Genomic DNA, 23,332 nt, shown 5'->3' on the forward strand with positions numbered 1-23,332 from the left:
TCCAAAGTATATTTTAGGCCATGAGTTTAGTCTCCAACAACAACACACACACAATCAGTTTAGTACCTAGCAATGTGCATATGGTACATTTACATAATACCTGGTCATTTACACCATCCCTGCCATATTAGACTTGAACCTACTTTTCTGCATGTTTGGAAACCTCTGCAAAATTCAGATATGACAATAAAATACCGGTAAAAATACCAGCCAAGAGTTTATTATCAATTCTACTTGCCTTTAGATCTAAACTTTATTTTGGTGATTATAAGTCAGTTTTATTCTAAACTTTAGATAACCAAGCACATTCACAGTTATCCAATAAATGTACTAAACTTAGTAGCAATATCCAGTCAGCAAAATCTACTTCGATAAGTATCTTAAGCTAGCTATTAGAATAGTAATAGCCCAGAAAGACTTTTGGCAAATGTAAAAATACAACTTTGCTTCTATCCAAAGACAGTACTATCATCAGTATTTAAAACTCTCTCCACACATAAACTTTTAATCTTACCAATCATTTATTCTTAAAACATACTACTTATTCCATTTCAAGTATTTCCCATGGTTACAACTTATTTTGAAAAGAATTCACAAACCTGATCTAAATCACTGAAGTTTATCCGCTGTTTAAGTTTCTCTAGTTCTGCCTGCTCTGGAACAGACATCTGAGTCATATATCTACTATGTGGAAACGTATGTGGAATCTTTGTTCTTCGCCTTCCAACTCCTGGTGATGACTCCGGAGAAATATCATTAGTTACCCTCTTATCACTTGCTACACCAAACTTTTTCTTATTCTTTTCTGATGATCTATTGGCTTTCTTCTGTTGGCCACCCCACTCCTTTAAAAAAGTAAAATCAAAAGTTAATCTGACCTATATCAAACCAAGAAAATAATTTGGTATGCTCAAAAAAACAAAACAACTTTGATCTGGATATTAAAACACTAAGACATTTTTCACATACAAATACTCTCTTTAGAGGTTTATTTCTGTCAACCCATTTTCTCATTATTATATCTATCCTAATATTACAGCTTAGCCTTTAAAAAGTTTATTACCACCTATTATAGATAACAAATATTAAACGCCAAATCCCAACCTGCAAACCAATTTAAATATTTTCAATCGTTTCTTTTTTGTTTGAGATAAAGTCTTCTCCTAGTTCAAAATGACCTTGAACTCACCATACAATCCAGGTCAGTCTTGAAATCCTGATTCTCCTACTTCAGTCTGTCAAGTTCTATAAGACTACAGAGATATTCAAAAGCAATTCTAAAACCTATTCTTTTTACCTATCTGTTATGATACATATCTATCATCTCACCACTCAAGAAGCTGATACAAGAAGCTGGAGAGTTCAAAAGAATTAAAAATCAGCTTCAGTTATGTAGTGAAACTTTGTCTCAAAAAGGTAAAAAATTGTTTTTTTCTAAATTAAGTAGTGAAATAAATACATCTTTATTGTATCCTCCTTTAGATTACAATCCGTTTGTACAACAAAAAGAAGATATATACATGGTTTTGGTTTCTTAATCTTTAAAATAAGCTACCTTAAAAATAAGATTAAAAATATTATCTTGAGTATTTAGAATAATGCCCAGTATTTGATAAGCATTAATATAACTATTATTGTTCTCATTAGTATTTTATGGGCAAAAAATCTATTACATATTATCCAATACAGAATGAAATGTTATTTTAACTAGAAAATACCTTTACTCATATCAACGTAACTTAATCCATTCAATAGAAACAACTATACATTCCTACATTATCTTTCCACATTGGAAGACTCTTAGTTACCACTATAAAACCATTCAGTAAACTGTCCTCATTTGTAAGAAATTTTGCCTCTCTAAGAACTGTTTCTCCATCCCATTCCATGTATGGGTATTCCTGTGAACCTTTTATACTAGTTAGCTCATCCTTTCAGGCCCAGACGAATAAAAAAGAAATTTGTATCATAACTTTAAATTGGTCAGGATATAATTTCTTCCATGACTGAAAACCTTCAAAAAGGCAGCCTCAGAGCCGGGCGGTGGTGGCGCACGCCTTTAATCCCAGCACTTGGGAGGCAGAGGCAGGCGGATCTCTGTGAGTTCGAGACCAGCCTGGTCTACAAGAGCTAGTTCCAGGACAGGTTCCAAAACCACAGAGAAACCCTGTCTCGAAAAACCAAAAAAAAAAAAAAAAAAAAAAGGCAGCCTCAGTATTTAACAAAACCAGAGAAAGAGAAAAGGCAGATCTGGAAGGGAAAGCTAGGTTAGGCAGGGGTTTGAGAAGACAGGCAGAGTAGTGAAAAGCGGTATTTGACAACTTGTAGTCTTTTCCATTTCCTAAAACTGAACTACAGCCCTTCAACCTGGCTTCACAAAGCACTTTACCTCTTTATAATGAATGGCTAGTTTTAGTTTAAGCCAACTCATGCTTTCTATGAACTAAAACTAAAGTGACTTCAACCAATAATAAGCAGCACAGAGTCCCTTCGTATATTTGCCTGCAGTTTTTGTAGTTTCGGTGAATACAACTGATGGGAAAAATCTAACATTAGTCGTCAGCAATATACCATCTTCAGTAAGAGATCATACCATATTGTTGAGTCGGTCATCCACACTCTCATTGCTCCAATTTGGTAAGTCCTGATCATGCATGACTTCTTCAAAAGGACCTCCTCCTGTGGCCATGTTGGCTTTAATAATTAACTCTCTGCAAAATAAGTAAAAACTAATCTTTTTAACACATAAAGATAAACTTTATTTATATTTACATTGTGTATGCACGTTTTTGCACGTAAGTACAAAGATCAGAGGACAACTTTGTGGAGTCAGTTCTCTCCTTCCACTGTGTGATGTGGGGATGAAACTTAAGTCACTAGGTTTGAAGAACAGGCCTTTTCATATGCTAAACTATCTTGCTGGCCCAAACTTCAGATTTAAATCATTCCATCAAATTTAGTAATATAAAGGAATCACTGAAACATGAATTTTAAGAACTACAATGTCAACCACATGTCACTGATAAACTGATTTATCTTCTATACATATTAACATGAGTTAAGCAGCAAGAGTGAAGGACACACATGTCTGTAATCTCAGTACTAGGAGGTAGAAGAATCACATGGTCAAGACCAGTCTGAGCTAAGTAAGAGCTTTAAGATCTTGCTTCAAATAAAAAAGGACAAGTGCACTAAATATTTTTCAGAGTGCCTGTTGCTTCATACTGTTATATTAATCTTCTGAAAGTCTACCAAACTCATAAATCCTCCCCGCAGAGGTTTTTGGTATTTGATTTTTTTTTTTTTTAGGTGGTGTTGTTTTGGGGTTTTAAACTCACTCCATTCATCCATCCATCCATCCATCCATCCATCCATCCATCCATCCATCCATCCATCCGTTTATTATGGGTGGTGGTGCATGCCACAATGCAGATATGGAGACCAAACAACCTGTAGAAATCAATCTCTCCTCCTACATGGAACTTGAGGACTGAATTTCAGTTGTCAGGCTTTGTGAAAAGCATCTCTATCTGATGACCTAGGCCCTGTTTTATTTTTTGAGACCAGTCTTACTATGTAGCCAGGCTGGCTTTGTCTTAGCCTCCCAAGTGCTAGAATTAGAGGTATGGACCAACAAACCCAGCAAGATACCCCATGAAGGTTTTGCTTGTGGACATGAAATGGTACTGAATATTAATTATGTCTGGGTCAGAGAGGAGAAACAGAAGCAACAGAGTTGGAACAAAAGCACAGGGCCAGAAGTAGAAATGACCATGAAAAACGGTTTCCAAATGGTCATGAACGAGATTCTGGAATTCCACTAGCTATCAGATTATCATGTTGAAAGGGTGGAAGAAAAAGGTAGGAAAAAAAAATCAAGATGACTTTACTTAATATGGAAAAGTCACTAACTACAAACAAAACGAATAAACTTTTAATAGTCAGGTAATTTTACCAAATCATTCAGTTAAAGAGCAAAAATTATAAATTCAATTTGCTCTGACTCTAAGACCCCAAATCATTCCATTTAATAATATCAAACATCATCATCCATGGTAAAACAGGATTTATCTTACAGATATTTTAATGTTATAATATGTTAGAATAATATATTAACAATTATGCAGCATATTAAAATTTTAATCTAAAGATATAAAGTAGCATAAAATTCCACACAATATTAACTTGAAAAATCTTAAAACTCAAATCAAAACAAAACAATACTTGCTTACAGTTACATATATATTTATTCTGGGTTTCTTGTTTTGGGGGATGATCTGTCTTTTTGGTACTGAATAGGGAACCTGAGGCCTTACACATGGTAGGCAAGTGCTCTATCACGTCTATATGCCATACCATTTAACAATTCTCTGAAACATTGGAAAGAAGCATATCTTATTCTATTTTACACATATATATGTGTACTGTGTGTGTGCATGTGTGTATGTGTGTTCATATGTGGGAGGGTACATGTAGAGACTGGAAGACAATGTCAGGTGTCATCTTCAGTATCCTTGGACACAGGGCCCCTCATTTGCCAGTTCACCAATTAGGTTAGACTGGCTAATAACCAGCATTGTCACATAAGTTTTAGGGACCACACTCAAGTCCTTGCACATTTAATGTAAGCATTTAGTGAGCCACCTCTTCAGCTCAAAAAAACATATCAGTCAACATTATTAAGACATGGAGAACAATCTTATTAAAATCAGAATGCCACATATCTGTTACTTGGCACTATTCAAAATTCTATCAATCAGAAAAATAAGAAACACAAGTAATAATAGGGAAAAGAAAGAAGGTGGTATTCTTAAACAATATGCACTAAAAAAAATTACAGAACTTCAACATATCACCGTGGTGGTTTGAATATACATGGTCCCTTTAGACTCATGTGTTTAAATATTTGGCCTATAGGGAGTGACTATTAGGAGGTATGACCTAGTTGGAGGAAGTGTGTCACTGTGGAGATAGGCTTTGAAGCTCAAGCCATGCCCATTGACAGTTCATTTCCTGTTGCCTTCAGATCAAGATGTAGAACTCTCAGATCCTTCTCCAGCACCATGTCTGATGCAAGCTGCTACGCTCCTCACAATGACAATAATGGATTAAACCTCTGTAAGCCAGCATCAATTAAATATTTTGCTTTATAAGAGTTACCATGGTCATGGTGTCTCTTTCACAGAAATAGAAACCCTAACTAGGACAATCACAAAAACAACTTTAAAAGAAGACGGAAAATGATGCACTTAATGACAGAATATATAACGAAGACTTGCAAAAATTTTGTCCCATTTTAAAAAGCACTATCAAATACTAAAGGAGAGTATTAAAGAAAATATAAATATAAAAACAGTCTTTCTATTGACAAGACTAAATATTATAAATGTATCATTTTTCTTTTCAATGTCTAAATTTAACATAATACAACATCCACCCTCACCCCCACCCCACCCCCCAAAAAACACTGCTACTCTTCTTGGAACTCGACAAAATGACTCTCAAATTCATCTGGAAGAATTAAACGTCAGAGAGACAACATAATATATATCAGATAAATGCAAGGTTAGTGATACATGATAGGTCAAGTGAGTAAAAAGTTCTGCATAACAAGCAAGATGATTACCTACACAGATTTGCTCTAGCCCAACAAGATATATACAATGAGAAAAACATAGGAATCACAGCTATATTGCTTATTATTCAACAAGTACCACATTAAGAATCTTATCAATCTGCTCAATCGTGCCACAAGGGCATGTGCTCAACTATGTTCATAGCAGCCTTGTTTGTCATAGCCAGAACCTGGAAACAACCTAAATGCCCCTTGACCTAAGAATGGATAAGAAAAATGTGGTACATTTACACAATGGAGCAATACATAGCAGAAAAAATTAACATATTGAATTTTTTTTTTTTCGAGACAGGGTTTCTCTGTGGTTTTGGAGCCTGTCCTGGAACTAGCTCTTGTAGACCAGGCTGGTCTCGAACTCACAGAGATCCGCCTGCCTCTGCCTCCCAAGTGCTGGGATTAAAGGCGTGTGCCACCACCGCCCGGCTAACATCTTGAATTTTGCAGGAAAATGGATGGAGCTAGAAAACATTATTTTGAGTGAGGTAACCTAGACACAGAAAGACAATTATCACATGTACTCACTCACAGGTGGTTTTTAAACATAAAGCAAAGAAAACAAGCCTACAAACCACAATCCCAGAGAATTCAGACAATGCGGACACTAGACTCACACAGATCTAACCTACATGGGAAGTAGAAAGTAGAAAAAGACAAGATCTTCTGAGTAAATTGGGAGCATGGGGATCTTGGGGGAGGGGTGATGGGGGGAGGGAAGAGGCAGGGAGGAGAGCAGAGAAAAATGTAGAGCTCAATAAATAGCAATAAAAAATTTAAAACCATGTTAAAAAAATAATCTTATCAACTTATCAATCATAACTTTGTGATGTATGATTATTTAACAGGCAGGTCAATCTCCTAACAATCTGCAAAAAGATTTAGAGCCTTAGTAGATTTCCTTAGCTGGAACTCATAATCTCAAGTACAGAACACAGAAATAGTATTTAGCCACACTTTCCCCACAACTCCCTAAGATATATCTCACTATCTTTCCACATCATTAATGCCTAGAAGTGAACAGAAGTTAATGCTTTTGTCACCAGAGCTTCAGATTCTTCAAATAGAAAACGATTACCCAACACCAAGACAATAAACAGACTAAAAACAGAACTGTCAATGAGGACTCTAAAAGTCAAATGAGAATAAAGGACTTAAAAAAGGGGGATAGGAGCTCACTAAATTTAGAACACAAAGAAATAAAAACATCTGAGATTGTATTCACACAAAAAGTGAGTCCCAGGATTTCTGACAACAGAATATTACAAATATGGGAAGGGCTGAGACATGTATGAAATACATAATTAGCCTCTTTAAGTTTTTTATTACATCTAATTATGTACACGTGTGGGTGGGAGATGTCCACAGATGCCCTGGAGCTGCAGTTACAGCTAGTTTTGAACGACCTGACAAGGGTGCTGAGAGCCAAAGTAGCGTCCTCTGCCAGAGCAGTAAGTGCTCTTAACAACTGAGCCACCTTCTGCAGCCCCCAACATCTTTACTACATAAGAATTAAAGAAATGTACAAAAAAAGAAAAAAGTAAATATAAAGTAAGAAGTCATCAAATCCAACTGCAAACTAAAATAAGAAACTATTAAAATTGCTACATTTTACATACTGTCAGGAGCCATGTCCCCCCCAAAACTATTATAGGGATCACGGCCCTGAGGAGTTTTGCAGAGGGCTCCACTTCCCAATTGTATTGAGAATTGTTTTATTGACAAAGCCTATCCCACACCCAAATTGTCTGTTAATAGAAAGCTATCTGTTAGCGGAACCCGCCTCACATTCCAAACTATCTAGAGAACTAGGTGTGTCAACTTGTGAACTCCTGGCAGAGGAATCGTGACCTGACAGATCGTAACCTCCTGGCCGACGACCTCGTGACCAGCTTGGACCACGTGGCAAGATCCCGTGCCCCAGCCCCCCAAGCTCCTCATCCAGGGGCTATATAAGCTGCAACCATGACTCTAATAAACGGAGGCTTCGACAAATTTGCCTAGCCTCCTTCCTCTTATCAGCCCATGTCTTTCAGGTGGTGCCTCTCCGTGACCCTGGAATAACTGACCAGCCAGGCGGGTTACAGACCCTAGACAGAGTAACCCGTCAAGGCGGTCTACAACATACATTATTTTCTAATACTGACTGACACTAAAAGCAAAATAGAACCCTCAGATACTGTGGGAATATAAACTGGTATCATCTTTCTGGAAGGCATTTTGTCAATATTGTACCAAGAACCAAAACTATTTACATCCCAGTTATTGTACCTCTCCATATCTAGCCTATCTTAAATATGGGGAGGGGGTAACATTAGGCCTTGACAGTGCTATATTGAAAACAACTAGATGTTACACCCTATGAAATGATAGGATAAATGCTATTAGGCAAACAGTCCTACTTCCACTGAATTTTGATAATGCTAAGCATCCTTTCAGATGTATAATTATGAAGGCTGGACAATGTAGCATGTTTATTTATGGGAAAGTTATGTAAGTGAGGGGAAAACAACACTGAAAACCATGCTTGCACTTAATTCTATGGAGAAGAAATACAGTAACCTTTACTCTTTTCTCTGATTTATATATTTTAACATTTACACCATTTTATTTGTTTAGGTTTTTTGAGACCGGGTTTCTCTGCAGCTTTGGACCCTGTCCTGGAACTAGCTCTTGTAGACCAGTCTGGCCCTGAGCTCACAGAGATCTACCTGCCTCTGCCTTCCGAGTGCTGGGATTAAAAATGTGCGCCACCACCGCTCGGCTTCATTTACACCATTTTGTATTAGAAATATTCTTAACTTTTAAAATAGTATCCACAGACAGGTATATTCACTGAACTGAACATACTTAAACATTAAAGTTACTTAATATACTCTAGATGCAACGGTATAACTTGAATTAATAAGGAATAGGAGCTCAAAAAAAATAGGCAATAGAAGTAGGCCTGCATTTAAAAGCACTAAAAGCAAATTATTTCAAGAGGAAAAAATGGGACTGAGAAGATGGCTCAGCGGGTTAAGTACTTAACACACAAATCTAACAATTTGAGTTCAAATCCCCAGAATCCTGGCAAAAGCTGAATGCTGTCGTATCAACATCTACATTCCCATCATGATCCTATGAAAGAGATGGAGACAGGACAATCCCTGGAAATTTATGGTCAGCAGCAGTGACCAATAAGAAGGATTCAACCTCAAACAAGGTGGAAGATGAGAATCAATGCCCAATGGTGTCCTCTGACTTCCTTATTACTCCATGTTCCTGACACAAAGGTGGTTCTTAAATGGAGTATGCTGTGCTTTTTAAGTAAAGTAATAACTTTAATATAAAATAGGAATATTTTTGGCAAGAAGCTGGCCTTGGTAACCCATACCTATAATTCCAGTACTAGGAAGGATAATTCAATGAAAGACTTCAGAGAAAACCTATCTCAAAACAAAAACAAAACACCAAAAATAAGACTGGTAATATAACTCAGCAGTATAGAGTTCGCTTAGCATGTGCAACACCCTGAATTTGTTCCCAATACTGTGAAACTAAAAATGTATTTGAAGAGAAAATGTTTACAGTCTAAGTTTATATTAAATTTTGAACTAAAACAGCTTGTTCTAAAGATGTATTTATGCATTAATGACTTTAAAGATTAAAACTAGTTTGGAGAAAATATCAAATATTTTTTTAAAAAAAATCTCGTCTCAATGGCTAATAAAGTTTTGTCTACTAGACCAGTGAGATGGCTCAGTTCATTCAGTCTCCTTTCCTCACTGAGTCAATCCAGCAGACTCAGTACTGGTGTAGGGCTGTTGTAGCTTTGCTGAACCTGATAGTGGGTCAGTATCTTTAAGATGTAGCAGAGGTACAGGCAAATATGTATGACTTAGATAGGCATGCAAATAAGATTCAAAGCAATTAAGAGGGGAATAAGAAAATAACAACAGAGGGTATTATTGTGGATGAAAGCATACGTGTGAGATTTGTGTCTTGAATTTCTAGGAGGTTAAAAAGACTAGAGGACAGCCAAATGCGTGCTAGTGAGGTTTTGGAAGGCTTCAGGCATAAACAATTTATCAAAGGAATGGAAGAAGGGCAGGTGAGTTCCATTGTTCCCACAGCTATAAAGTGATCTACTAGGGTGAAAACTACTCTAACAGTGCCCCTAACAGACGGCCAAAGCTGCCTACAGAAGAGAACTATCCAAGATGATTCAAGAGAACAGTGGATTGTAGAACACTGGGGCTCTAATACAAGTTGTGGCCAGGTTGCCTTGGTTCCTAGCAGTCCCTAGGGATACCGGGTCAATACCACCTATAGATGGATATGGAGCGTGGTATAATAGGATTGAGACGGGCAATATCTCCCCAGAATACGCTGCGCACATTTCTCCTGAGATTAGAATGTTTGTGTGACATAACTGGATGTTAAGACCCTACAACTCGCTGGGCGGTGGTGGCGCACGCCTTTAATCCCAGCACTCGGGAGGCAGAGGCAGGTGAATCTCTGTGAGTTCGAGACCAGCCTGGTCTACAAGAGCTAGTTCCAGGACAGGCTCCGAAGCCACAGAGAAACCCTGTCTCGAAAAACCAAAAAAAAAAAAAAAGACCCTACAACTCAAGACAGCACATTCTAGATCAGAATATGAAAAAATCAAATTAGTAATGAGCTCAGCTATGGCTCTTTTTGTGGTCAGGTGTAGCTAATGGAGCGGAAATATGGTGGCTGCAGAACTGTCCCAGAGTGTCAGATATGGAAAGCCCAACACAGAATAGGCCTGAAATCACCGCACCTTGCCACTCTCAACTTCCCTTTGCTCAAGGGGTGGGGAGGTGGAACAATTCACTGAGAATGGTTGCAGAGCAGAGACCTAAAGGGCTTCCTATCCACACAGCTGTATCCAACAATGCCCTTTTAAGGAACAATTAATACAAACAGCATCTTTTTGAGTTGCATTGAACCTTACTGACTGTATCTCCTTAGATATTCTATCTCTGATACAGGTGTTGAATCCCAAGACCAACTAGCACATGCCTAGAACAGACAATGGTGGTCCTGCAGAGATTCTACCTAGGTGCTATTAAAAGGTCTTAATTAAATAATGCTAACCTGAGTACCTTCCAGATTTAGAAAAGCATCTGAATAGTCAAAAACCCAACTACAGGCACAAGGATGGGAAAATATACACAAAAGGTACAGAGGCCAGGCACTCTTGAAAGTTTTATGGTTGGATAAGGCATAAATGATAGCGCTTACAATGGTGGAGAAAAGTCCTACAACAGCCTGTGCCTATGTAAGCAAAAACATCAGTTAAGGAGCTATTACCAGAAGCCACAAGACTACTAATAATACCAATACCATGGGCAAGTTACCTCTCTATGAGGTACAATGTGATCTATTGCCACTGATACTGGTTGTGAGACATAACTGGGTGTTAAGACCCTATAACTTAAGACAGCACGTTCTGGATCAGAATATGGAGAAATCAAGTTAGGAGTGAGCTCCCTCCTTGCTGATCAGTATTCTTAGTGCCAAAAACCATTATGAAGGCTGGGGCTGGGAATTGTGGACTACATCCTATTTAGATATGGTCACAAGAGTATTTAACACCATATGACGCAAACAAAGATGTACCCATTGGTATAAGTGCCAAAACTTTGGTGAAGTATAAACACTTGTTTTTTAGTAAGATTTAAGACTTAACTCCAGAAAAGGGGAGTAAACTTTAAATTTGATACTGTAAAACCAATAGGTGTAGTTAAGGAAGTCATAGACCCCAATAGGAAAGGTATGGCAAGCTATGTATATGATACACCTTTCAAAATTCTTCCCGTCATAATTCTTTTCAACATTTATGTTTATGCCCATAAACGTTACAGTTACATTTATGCCCATAAACTATTGCTGCTGTCAACCTTGCTTGGCAGGGGAAGTTTATTTTTGCTTTGAACAGCAGCTACAGAAGAGATTCATAAGCAGTTCAAGTACTGAGAACAAGTGCTTTAACAAAGAGGTCCAATATTCACCTCTAAATGGGAGAAAATAATCATCCATCTGTGTGACTCTCCCCCTACCCACCCACACACGAGGCTCAGGAAACATTATGGAAGAGAGGCTAAAAGTGTGCCAGAATACGGAAGAGGAGAAGTGCTGGCCTCTGCTCTGGCATCATACAGCTGCTGTCATCTTGAAATCAGAGCATGAAACCCACGCAACACTGGGACCACTGACAGCCCCTCAGGAAGAGAGGCTCCTGAGGCACACATGGCCACTCACTCTCCTAGAATATACAACACTTCACAGTGGTTGGGAGAAAAGAGACTGTTCTTCATTGGTGTACCTATAAGCAACCCTAAATTAAATTTGCTAGTTCAGCAAGATGGACTTGAATTGAATCATTTCTCTGATCTGTCCCTGCTCTATTACTAGGCGAATTAGGTTCCCTAGAAAAAGTCATCAACAATATTTAATAACCTTAAATTTTAAATTTGTTTAAAGGGCACACTAATATAGAAGTAAATTAGCATAAAGCTAGAACTGGTTATGGTGACTCGTGCCTGTACTCTTCACACTTGTGAGATGAAGGAAGGAGGCTATAGCAAGCTCAATGGCAGCCTGAGCTATAGGAAAGATCCTGCCACAACCAAAAAAGAAATACAGAAAGCTGTAGCTGGGGAGATGGCTCAGTGGTTAAGAGCATATACTGCTCCTGCACAGGATCTGAGTTCCATTTTCAGCACCCATATCAAGAGGCTCACAATCACCTGTAACTCCAACTATAGGCAATTTGCCATCCTCTTCTGGCCTTCATGTGTACCTACACTCACATGCACCTATACAACTATGCACACACGCACGCGTGCGCACACACACACACATACAGAGAGAGAGAGAGAGACAGAGAGACAGAGACAGAAAAACAGACATGCAGGCAGGTATAACTGAAAATAAAACTTTAAAAATAAAAAAGTATAAAGCTAAATAAATACATGTGAATCAATTCTCAAATTAACATTCAGTAAATTTCTTAAAGGAACTAGTATCTCTCCTGTGAAATAGGAGGGCTGGGGAGTCAGCTCAGTTGGTAAAGCACTTGATAAAAAATAAGGATCTGAGTTCAGATCCCCAACATTCACATCAACAGCTGACCACAAGGGTATGTATGTACCTATAATCTTGACCCTGGGGCGGGGGGGTGCACAAACAGAAGACTCCCTGGGTCTTGCACTACCAAGACAAAATTAAACAAAAACAATATACCCACAGAAGATCTTTTCTATTGCCCTTTCAATAAAATAAAATAAATAAATAAATAAAATAAATAAATAAATAAAAATAAAAAAAAATCAATAAATGGAGTTGATGAGGTGGCTCTGAGCAGTTACAGGTACTTGCCACCAAGTCTAACATTTGAGTTTGATTCCTGAACACTGTAATGCAGCAAAGAACTGACTCTCCAAGGTGTCCTCTGACTTCCACCTATGTGCCCAAATGTACACACAATAAATAAATGTATTTAAAAGTTTTAAAAACTGAGCAAATTTCTAAAACTCAAAATACCTTTTTCAAATTGGAAAAACAAAAACATAACTCCAAAGATTTAGTGGAAGATAAGACAAATAGTGAAATTTACAACAAAATGTAGCATTCAATTTGAATTGTCAAGAAGTTTCAACAATGTGAGGCAAATGCAGGAAAATCATTGGAAATTGGAGACAAACCAGGGGTACGCAGAGAGACTTTATGTAAAAAAAAGGAAAAAGGCACTTAACCTCACAATGTAGCTTACTAAGTGAACTTGTTATTGTATTAAGTCTTTTACCATATGGCTAATTATGGTGTACATTTCTTCCTTTTATTGCAGCAATTTTTAAAAAGTTTATCTTAATGTTGTCTGAGTTAGGGTTTCTATTGCTGTGAAAAGACACCATTTGTGAGATTTGTACACTGTGTGAAGGTGTATTGCTGTGACTGGTGTAATAAAAAGCTAAACACCTAGAAAGGTTAGGCAGGATTTCTGGGGACAGAGAGGACTCTGGGAAGAAGGTTGGAATTGCCAGTCACATAGAGAGGAAACAGGAGGTGCAAAATGGAAGATAGGCCATGTGACAGAATGTAGATTAATATAAATGGGTTAATTTAAGCTATAAGAGCTAGTTAAGAACAAGCCTACCCTATAGGCCAAGCTTTTATAATAATAAATCTCCCTGTCATAATTTGTGAGCTGACAGTCCAAAGAAAAAATCTATTACACACACAACTCTTATAAAAGAAAACATTTAATTGGAGTGCTTACAGTTTCAGAGTTTTAGTCCTTTATCATCATGGCAGGACAAGGCAGCATGCAGGTAGACATGGTGCTAGAGAAGGAGCTTAAGAGTTCTACATCTTGATCCACAGGCAACAGGAAGTGAACTGTGACATGGCCATAGCTTGAGCATAGAAGACCTCAAAGCCTACCCCCACATACTTCCTCCAACAAGGCCACATCTACTCCAAGAAAGCCATATTCCCTATAGTGCTAATCCCTTTGGGGACATTCTTTTTCAAACCATCATATAGGTGTTTTGCCTGCATATATGTCTATATGCCATGTGTATCTCTGATACCCTCAGAGACTAGAGAAGGCATGGATTCCCTGAAACTGTAGTTATAAAGGTCGTGAGCCACCCTGTAGGTGATGAAAAGTGATCTGCAGTCCTCTGCAATAACAAAACATATCCTTAGCTCCTGAGACATCTCTCTATCCTCCCCTCATTTTTTTTTTTTTTTTGAGACAGGGTCTTGCACTATAGCATGGTGGTTCTCAACCTTTCTAAGGCTGCAATCCTTTAATATAGTTCCCCATATTGCTACTTCATAACTGTAATTTTGCTACTGTTATGAATCACAATGTAAATATACATTATGTAGAATATTTGATATGTGACCCTTGTGAGAACCGCTGCTACAGCACAAGCTGACCTGGATCTCACTATGTAGCCCAGACTAGCCTTGAATTCGCAGCAATACTCCTTCCACTATCTTCCAAGTGCTAGGATGACAAGTGTGTACCACCATACCCAGATTTCTTTTCAAATGAAAACTGTATACATTTACAGGGTATAGTGATATTCTAAATCAAGAATACACAACAAAATGACAGTTAGGTTAAACATGTCTATCTTTTCAAACATTATTTCATTTTTAAAAGATGTATTTTTTACCTCGCCACCTACTGCAGGTAAAAAAGCTGGTCTGGGGTCATGAGTGCTTGGAGAGCTGACCCTGTCCCTCCCTGGCTGCAACACTCAGAACTTGCACCTATCCTGGGCAGCACAACAGAGTTGACCCTGTTGACTGAGGCCTAGGTGATCTGGTCCCACAGCTCATCTGCCATATGGAGGAATGGACAAGGGAGAAATACCCTTCCCTATCCCGTCCCAGGTGAGAACTGGCCCTGAGGTCATGGGAGTGGAAGAGCTGCCTCTGCCCCTTACTGGCTGCAGACCTCAGGAAAGCAGGCCCTGAACCATGCATGGGCAAACCAGGAGAGCTGGGCCTGGTGGCGTGGGTGTGGGTAAGCAGGCCCTGGAAGCATGAAAGCAGGAGAACCGGCCTCAATCCTTACTGCCTGCTGCAGTGGATGAGCTAGATGGGGCAGTGCTGGAAAGCTCGTCCTGGTGATGAAAACTGGCAGGCTGACCAACCCAACTACCACCCAGGCCCAGAACCAGCACTATGAGTTAGCCCACCCCAACACCCACCTCAGCTGTGATCTGCTGGGGCATGTGAAGGAGACAAATTTGCAGATCCAAAGCTGAGGGATCTCCATGACACTAGGCAACAATACAATATCCAAGAGGAGTTCCACCCAGTAAAGGCCCCGTACTGAGGGTGTAGCAGAAGCCAGAGGCCTTGAATGACCAATAACTCACTGCAATAAACACTTAGGAGTAAAGATGCATGGACTAATGGGTACATTGTATGACCCACTGTGTCACACTACAGCTTCCATGCTAAAACTTTGTTTTTCCTTAAATTTTTATTTCATTTTGGGGGGTGGGGTAGTTGCAAAGGCAGAGGGCAGACACATGGGGCAAGGAGATGAATCAGATCAGGATGCATGATGTGAAATCCACAAAGAATCAATAAATTTTTTTTAAAAAGCATTTTTATTATTTTTAATTGTGTATGCATGCAATTGAGTGCAGATGCTCCCAGAGGCCAGTAGGCCAGATCTCTCCAGCTCAACTTTTACAGGTTGTTGTGGGATAGCTGGAAATCTAACTCCTGTCTTCTGGACAGGCACTACATGTTCTTAATCTCCAAGTCCTATCATTCCTTGATGGTATAAATTTGTTAGTTACTTATGTAGAGAATTTTAACACTAGTAAAATTTGTTCACTATATCTTCACTTCCTAAAAGAGCAAGTATGAACCTAAGGTCAATTCCCCAACATATAAACTTCTATTTGCCAAGATCTTTCCTTCCCACAATTACATACTAAATTTATTATTTTCTTGTAAGTAGGTACCCACTTCCGAGCAAAAAACACTCACTTCACCCTGATATTGCTATCAACCTCAAATCTCTACCTTCAATACCATCCTAATCCACATCCATGGTTACCTATCATGACCTTTCCAACAGATTACAAACCAACTACCTACCTACACATCTTCCCATCGGTTCCAAAACATTCCTCTTCTGTGTCAATAAAATCTAAAATCAGTCTTAAAGCACCAATTCCTATCAAATCCCTTCTAAATAATGATGTTCCTTTTCCACTCTTCTGGCTAACTCAGAAAAAAATAACTATTTGCCGACTATTTTTATTAACTAATACTCAGCTTTTCCTCTTTTAAAAGGTATACATCAAAAACACTACTCTACCTTGTTCATCATTTTGTACTATCCCACCCTTGATAACAGTGACTCCTAGTTTTGCTCACCATTCCCTGCTGTGGTGATCTGAATACAATTGATCCCATAACCTCACAGGGAGTGGCACTCTTAGGAGGTGTGGCTTTGTTGGAGTGGGTGTGGCCTTGTTGGAGGAAGTGTGTCACTGTGAGAGTGGGTTCTGAGGTTTCCTATGCTCAGGATACCACCCAATGTCTCAGTCGACTTCCTGTTACCTGCAAGATGTAGGACTCTCAGCTTCAGCACCATATCTACCTGCAGGCCATCATGCTTCTCATCATGATGATAATGAACCTCTAAAACTGTAAGTCACCACCTCAATTAAATGCTTTCCGTGGTCATGGTGTCTCTTCAGAGCAATAAAAACCCTAAGACACCTACTTTTATGAACTGTGGGTATATATGATTTCTCTAAGTGTCTTAGTCTCGATTCCAAAGCCCATTTTATCTCCCTCATTCCAATACCTTTTTCACTCTGGTAATTTGTTCAAGATAAGGAGCTTAAATTTCCTCTCTAATCCTACTTCTTGCATTCTACTATGTCACAGCATAATTTTGCTGAACCTGTTCTTGATTCTGAATACTTCAGTCCCCTGTCTATTTTCTTCTTACCTTTTTAATCTTTTGCATTCTTACTCACAAACCATGGAATTATTATAAAAATGTCTTCCTAGCATCCTTGACTTTCCTACCTATTTGCTCCTTCTGCTAACTCTAGGAAAGCAATTGCCTGCTTTGTTTCTACACATACCCTGTCAAAGTGGTATTGAGTTTGGTTTGACTTTTGACTTTGCTAAGGCACATATATGATATGATATTGATACACCATCATGGGGTAATGCATCTTGTCTATTTTACTCACTGCCTTATCCCCAAACATTTATCACTACACAATACATTAGAAGCACTCAAATTTATAAAATCAATGTATTATTATTATGCATTGCCTGTCAACTTCAAATCAAATTCCCTAATATGACTATTTCTTTCTGGTTTTTCCACTACAGCTGATATCTACTTCTTTTATCAATCGAATAAATTTCACTGAGAAATTCCCAAGTGAATTCAGTCACTTACCTTGTATTTTCATTTCTCTTATCCATCTTCCCTAATTTTTTTTAGTAAAAATATTTTATAATAATATCATTCTTTTTATCTCACAAAATGTCAACTACAATGCAGTCATTTAGCAGTAAACTCTCACATTTGACTTTTCCTAACTTTCTATTCTATTTTGTTATGATCTTCCAGCATAAAAACAAAACACTGAGAACTGTCAACTGAGACATAAATCAACTACCAGTCTGTAGTTCTGCATATCAGTCTCATTTCTGTTCCTCATAAGGGAGTTTGAATATTTGTTTGCTTTCACAGAAAGCAAGAACAAATTAAACAATTTTTAAAATAGGCTATTTTAGCAGGTCACGGTAGTTCACATCTATAATCCTAACCCTTGGGAGGTGGAAGCAAGTAAATCAACAGTTCAAGGACATCCTCAACGACACCAGCCAAGGGTACAGAGATGCTGTTTCAAGCACAAAAAGAGAACAGGGGCTAGAGAGATGGCTCAGAGGTTAAGGGTGCTTGTTGCTCATTAGAGGGCCCATGTTTGAGTCTCAGTGCCCACACTGTCCTCATAATCATCTGTAACTTCAGTCCCAGGGAATCTGACACCCTCTCTGACTTCTGCTGGCACCAGGCACACAAGTAGTGCAAAGACATACAGTAAGACAAAGAAGAAATGGACTTGAGAAGAGGGTCTATCCAAATACTAGTCATACTACAAATACAAACTCAAATGATCTTGAAAAAATTCTGTCAAAACAAAGGAATTTCAGAAAGTACTGTATAATACTTTTTTAATTTAGCTACTAGGATTGCACAACTGTTTTCTAACGAAGGAAGAATACTCCACAACGGCCTGTCAAAGGGAAGACGGAGAGCAGAGACCTTCAATCCTGCACCAGTTTCTAGACCATAAGCCCCAGCATTAAGTGTTCCCAACTTTAATACAAAGGAAACATACCAACGTGTCAAGTAATTCAGAAATACCTTTCTGTTCCACAGTTCCAAGCACTTAGGGTTAGGAACTGCTTATTAGGAAAAAAAATCAGTAAATTCTTACACTTTTAAGTACAGAAAACAAACACTAATGTTTCAGATAACCAAGTGTAATCTTTAAACACTCTTAAACTCAAATTTACCTTCACATAGACATTTAGGTACCCCAACTCTCTTAAGATCCTTCCAGACAAGGTGTAACATCCACTTTGGAATACAATGAAAAAAAGCCTCATTACCACTTAAAGACCCACGAAGAAGTTTACTTTCCTAAGTCGTTAACTCCCCGTTACTCAAACCATTCAAGAACTTGTTACTCTATAATCTTTTTAGAAAGTCTCACTTATAAGAATAATTTTTCATGACATTTACGAGGTGTACCTTCAACTTCAAAATCAGAATTGGCGTCGGCAGCCAGTGGCGCAGACCAGGAAGGTGATGGGGAAAGGCAGAAGCAGGTGCACCCCGCGGCTCTAGTAACCAGAGAACACAGAAGGCGGGGTCTGGAAAGCGGTTATGGGGCGGGGGTGGTAGGGGCACCCAGAAAGCCCGCTTCTTCTAGCGCCAAAACACAAGCTGTTACCTAGTTCACACAACACTTAGCTAATAACAGCCATGGAGGAGGAGTTGCTTTGTTTCGATTGTTTTTTTTTCTTTTTTTGGGGGGGGAGGGGGAGAGAACAAGGCGAGCTACGCAGGAGCGGGCCGCAGATGGAAAAAAGTTCGTTCAGGCATGCGTCCAATACCTAATACCTAGTCCCGAACTGCAGTTTCTGCAGAGCAAGAAACGCTAGCTGGATCCCTCCGGGCCTCTCGGTGCTCCCGATTCTAGATTCGAAGCCACCGGATCTGCAGGAAGGAATGGCGAAGGGGCGGTGGGAGGGGCGCGGAGAAGGGTAATTAAATTAACCTTCTCTGCGCGAGGAGCCACTAGCTGGAGGCAGGAACGCCTACCCGGGCCTTTCTGCTCCAAGAACACAAGCGACAGCAGAAAGTGCGCGGATCCGGGTCGCAAACGCTCTCCACCCAGGATTTGGGCTGCGGCGGGCACTCACGATGGAATCTGGCGGGTGGGGTGGGAGGGAGGGAAGGATGGAGGGAGGCCACTAGGCCGCAGGCCGCTAAGGCCTGCTTCTCTAAGAACGCATCACCCCAACTGCAGCTCGGCTTCCCCTCCACCCTGGAGCACCCGGGCACCGCGTGAGGGGGTCCCCGGGTCAGGCCGAGGCGACAGGACTGTGCAGGCGCCAGCGCGTCCCCAAGGCGCTCACCAGACATGGTGTCAAGTCAAGGAGCTGAGAGGCGCCGATGTCAGCCGAGGGGGGCGAGGATCGCGCAGCCAGGGGACCCCGGAGCCGAAACGGGCAGGCGTGGCCCCAGAAGCCCAGCCCGGCGCCTCCAGGCTCTCGGACCCGCGGTTGCCAAGGGCCGCAGACTCGCAGGCATTACCTGTAAACGAAGGCGCCCCTCCTGCCGAGGGCGGAGTGGCAGTCGGCCCCTACAGGAGCCGCCGCCGAGCAGCGGTTCTTCCTCGAAGACCGCGGCCGGGAGGCCCACAAGTTCCCTGACTGCCCAGAGCCCAATGGCCGCCTTCTCTACATTAGCTACTAGGCGCCAACCGCCGCAGCCACCGCCATCTTAGGACCTCATTGTGGTGGGAGAAGAGGGGCGGGGGAACTGCAGAGGGGGGCAACGCTCGGCGAGACGTGCGCCGTCTCCTCGGCAACGGCCGCGCGGGGGCGAGAACTCGCCCGGGCTGGAGCCGCAGTGCGAACCCGGGGCGCGCCGGACTGGGGTCACGTGACGCCCAGGAGCCTGTGGTGTCACTTGGGGCCTCTAGTCGGGAACGGATTGAACCCAAAAGAACGATCTGAAACTACATATCCCAGAATGCCAACACATCCGGGTACCCGAATGTACAGAACTACAAATCCCAGCATGTCGTGCGCCTTCTAGGCTCGAGGCCTGTGCCCGACTATATTGATATTGAGTGCTTTAGTTCTTGGAGGAGCTGGGAGACTGCTTTCTGATTTTCCGTGGAGGCTTCAGCTCCAGCTCCAGATGGAGACTGAAGGACTAGGAAAGTCCTGGATTCCTACCCACAATACTGCCTCGAAGGACACTGTCGGGCCTTTGCAATCTAACCACTAAATTTTAACAAAGAATTTAAACCCACAGGTATTAAAGTTTGCTGCGCTCTTGTCGTATCTGATTAGTCGGTGGAAGAATCATAAATATTTCAAAGGTCATCGCCTCTTGGAACGCTGTCCCGCTTCCTTGTTGATAGAAACAGATGGTTTTTTAAAACGGAGTTTAATCTCGCGGCGTTTTCTCTGAACCCGTAGTCTTCGAATTCCTTTTTAATTTATATTCTTGACAGTTGTATTAAGGTTAGTAAATGAACAGATAATGGTTTCCAAACAGCACAAAAATTCAATAAGCTTGTAAGGCTTTCAATATGCCAGGCTCCAAAGTTAAAATACCTGTCAATTTTAGTTCCGTACAAGGACGTGAACACTTTGTAATTATGGGATGAGGTTTTTAAATTTACGGTAGGTAAGTAGGAAAGAATAGGCTTCTGGGTTTCCACAATAAATTGTTTCCCTCAATTACCAACAAATTGTTTACAAAACAAAAAAATAGCACAGCTGTCTCAGAGCACGGTTCATAACAATAAAACTCTTCCAGCCCACTACAATGTACTACAATTTACTCCTGTGTCCAGGTTCGCTGTCAGTGGAACGATCCTTGTGCATTCATTTTATTTCCTTTTTGAGGCAATGTCTCTTATATCCTAGGCTGGCCTCAACTCTCTGACTGCAGATCCGTCTGCCGCTGGAATGCGGGGTGTGCATTGTTGGAAATCAAGCCCAAGGTTTCAAGCATGCTGGGCAAACTTTCTATCAGCTGAGCTACCTGTCCTGTCTGTCTGGGAGTGGATATTGAACTCAGGACTTTTCAACATGCTTGGCAAGTACTCGACAACTGGCCTATATCTTTAGACCTCCTTTTGCTTCTCATTTGGATCTGAGTCTCTCAAAGTTGCCTACACTGAACTTGAACTTGGACACTGTGGGCTTTTTTTTTTTTTTTTTTTTTTGAGAGTGCGTCTTGGAGGACCTAGGGGAAGGAGGAGTGGGGATGTATGTGAATGTGAGCAAAATAAATTGCATGATACTTGCAAAAAATATTCATAAAAATACTGTATATTTTTAAAGCCTTTCCTCAAACTAAAATACCAGCATCATCAGTTTTTGTAGGGAAAGAGGAAAAGAAGGTGAGAAGTTGTAAAATTATTCCGACTTCCAAAAATTTGGCTTGTATACACACAGTCATACCCTAATTTGGAAATGAATCAGGTATTAGTAATACCTGATTGTGCCAAATAAATGATATATGCAGAAGTGCTTTAGTAATTGGGGGGTAATTTTATATTATCTCAAAAATAAGAGTGTCTCTAGGATTTCTGTGTAGGATGAAATAAGATGAAGCCATCCATAAAAATGTGAGTGGGGGACTAAGGGTGGGTGTGGGGGAGGACTTGAAAAGTGAATTTCCATTTTCTGAATTTAGGAGGAAAATTGAACATGTTTGTTGAAATATTGAGAAGTATAAATGGCTGGTGTGGAAGGAAATGGATTATGCCATGAATTCACAGTACGTTCAGAAAAAGCAATGGCCAACACAGAAACCAGACTGGCAGAAGTACAGATTCATGTCAGGTGAGGCATGGGGGAGGCTGGAGAAGCTGTTACTGGGTCCAAAGTGTAGAAAGCATTCCCTACTCATCTGAAGAAGTTGGACTTCGTTCCACAGGCCATGTGAAACTATTTGAGACTTTGGAAGAGGTTCTGTTTGGTTGCTTTGCAGTTCTGGAGAGAGAACCAAGGCTTTGCACATTGTGCTGCTTTATTGCCAGCTCTTGTTTTTCTCGTTCTCTTCTCCTTCTTGTCCTTAGGTTTTCTTTTGGCAGGCTGCTCTGAACTTATAATTGTCCTGTTCCCACACTTTGAGTGGCACTGTCTCTCATATTGAACATGAAATCATTGAGACTTTAAGTTAGGGCCACGTTTAGTACAAACTAGGAAGAGAAACAAAGGGAGCAGAGACAAGAGAGGGTGGCTTCTGGTTGGTTTGGTATTAAGGAGTAACTGAATGAATTCAGTTACAATTACAATTCAGTACTGGGGTTTCCATTAGCAAACTTAGTGTCATGATGGGAAAATACTACTTGTTTCTGTTTCTTGATGCCTAGTGGGACACTGGTCCAGTGGTACTTACAATATAACATGTTGTGTTTATATTGTTTATATTTTAAAAATACATTTTACTTGTTTACTAACAACAAATTGTGTCTGTAACTGAAACTTTGCTCTTTGTACTTCTCTACATAGTCTCAGTTTCTTGCATATTTTATTTGTTTTGGTGTTCCTCAATTTATTTTTATTTTGTTATTTAAAAAAAAAACCCACAATATTCTGCAATAGCTAGTTTAACCTGCAGGTGGTGATAGTACATAAAAGAAAAATCTTCAGTATCCATAAGCCCATGATAACCAACTTTCATTGTTTTTATTATGTAATTATTTTTGGTATAATGCAAAGAATGTGTAAGATATATTGCTAAGCTAAAATAATAAAATCCTGCAAGGATTCATTAAATAACCTAAAATAATCGATTTTCCATTGTAAGAACTCGCCATTCTTTCCTACAAAATCCCTCCTCTTTACAACCATAGACAC

The 23,332-nt window shown here is 39.9% G+C and overlaps 1 protein-coding gene across 16 annotated transcripts in view; it reads right to left on the reverse strand.

Moving 5' to 3' along the window:
• Positions 1–20,351, reverse strand: part of Pcm1 (pericentriolar material 1) — a 96,165-nt gene extending 75,814 nt beyond the window's left edge. For 6 of the 16 annotated variants that reach the window (XM_057752811.1, XM_057752809.1, XM_057752808.1 and 3 more), the window contains exons 1-3: positions 20,040–20,349; positions 2,594–2,711; positions 600–845 (exon numbers count right to left, since the gene is read on the reverse strand). In XM_057752811.1, coding sequence (XP_057608794.1) covers positions 600–845; positions 2,594–2,689 — 342 coding nt within the window. In that variant the 5' untranslated portion in view covers positions 2,690–2,711; positions 20,040–20,349. Of the gene's footprint in view, positions 1–599; positions 846–2,593; positions 2,712–20,039 lie in introns of all 16 variants that reach the window. The other 10 variants (XM_057752819.1, XM_057752817.1, XM_057752812.1 and 7 more) reach the window with 4 other exon arrangements.
• Positions 20,352–23,332: the final 2,981 nt, after the last annotated feature.

Source organism: Chionomys nivalis, chromosome 20 (assembly GCF_950005125.1).
Source record: "Chionomys nivalis chromosome 20, mChiNiv1.1, whole genome shotgun sequence".
In the NCBI taxonomy this organism is placed as follows: Eukaryota; Metazoa; Chordata; class Mammalia; order Rodentia; family Cricetidae; genus Chionomys; species Chionomys nivalis.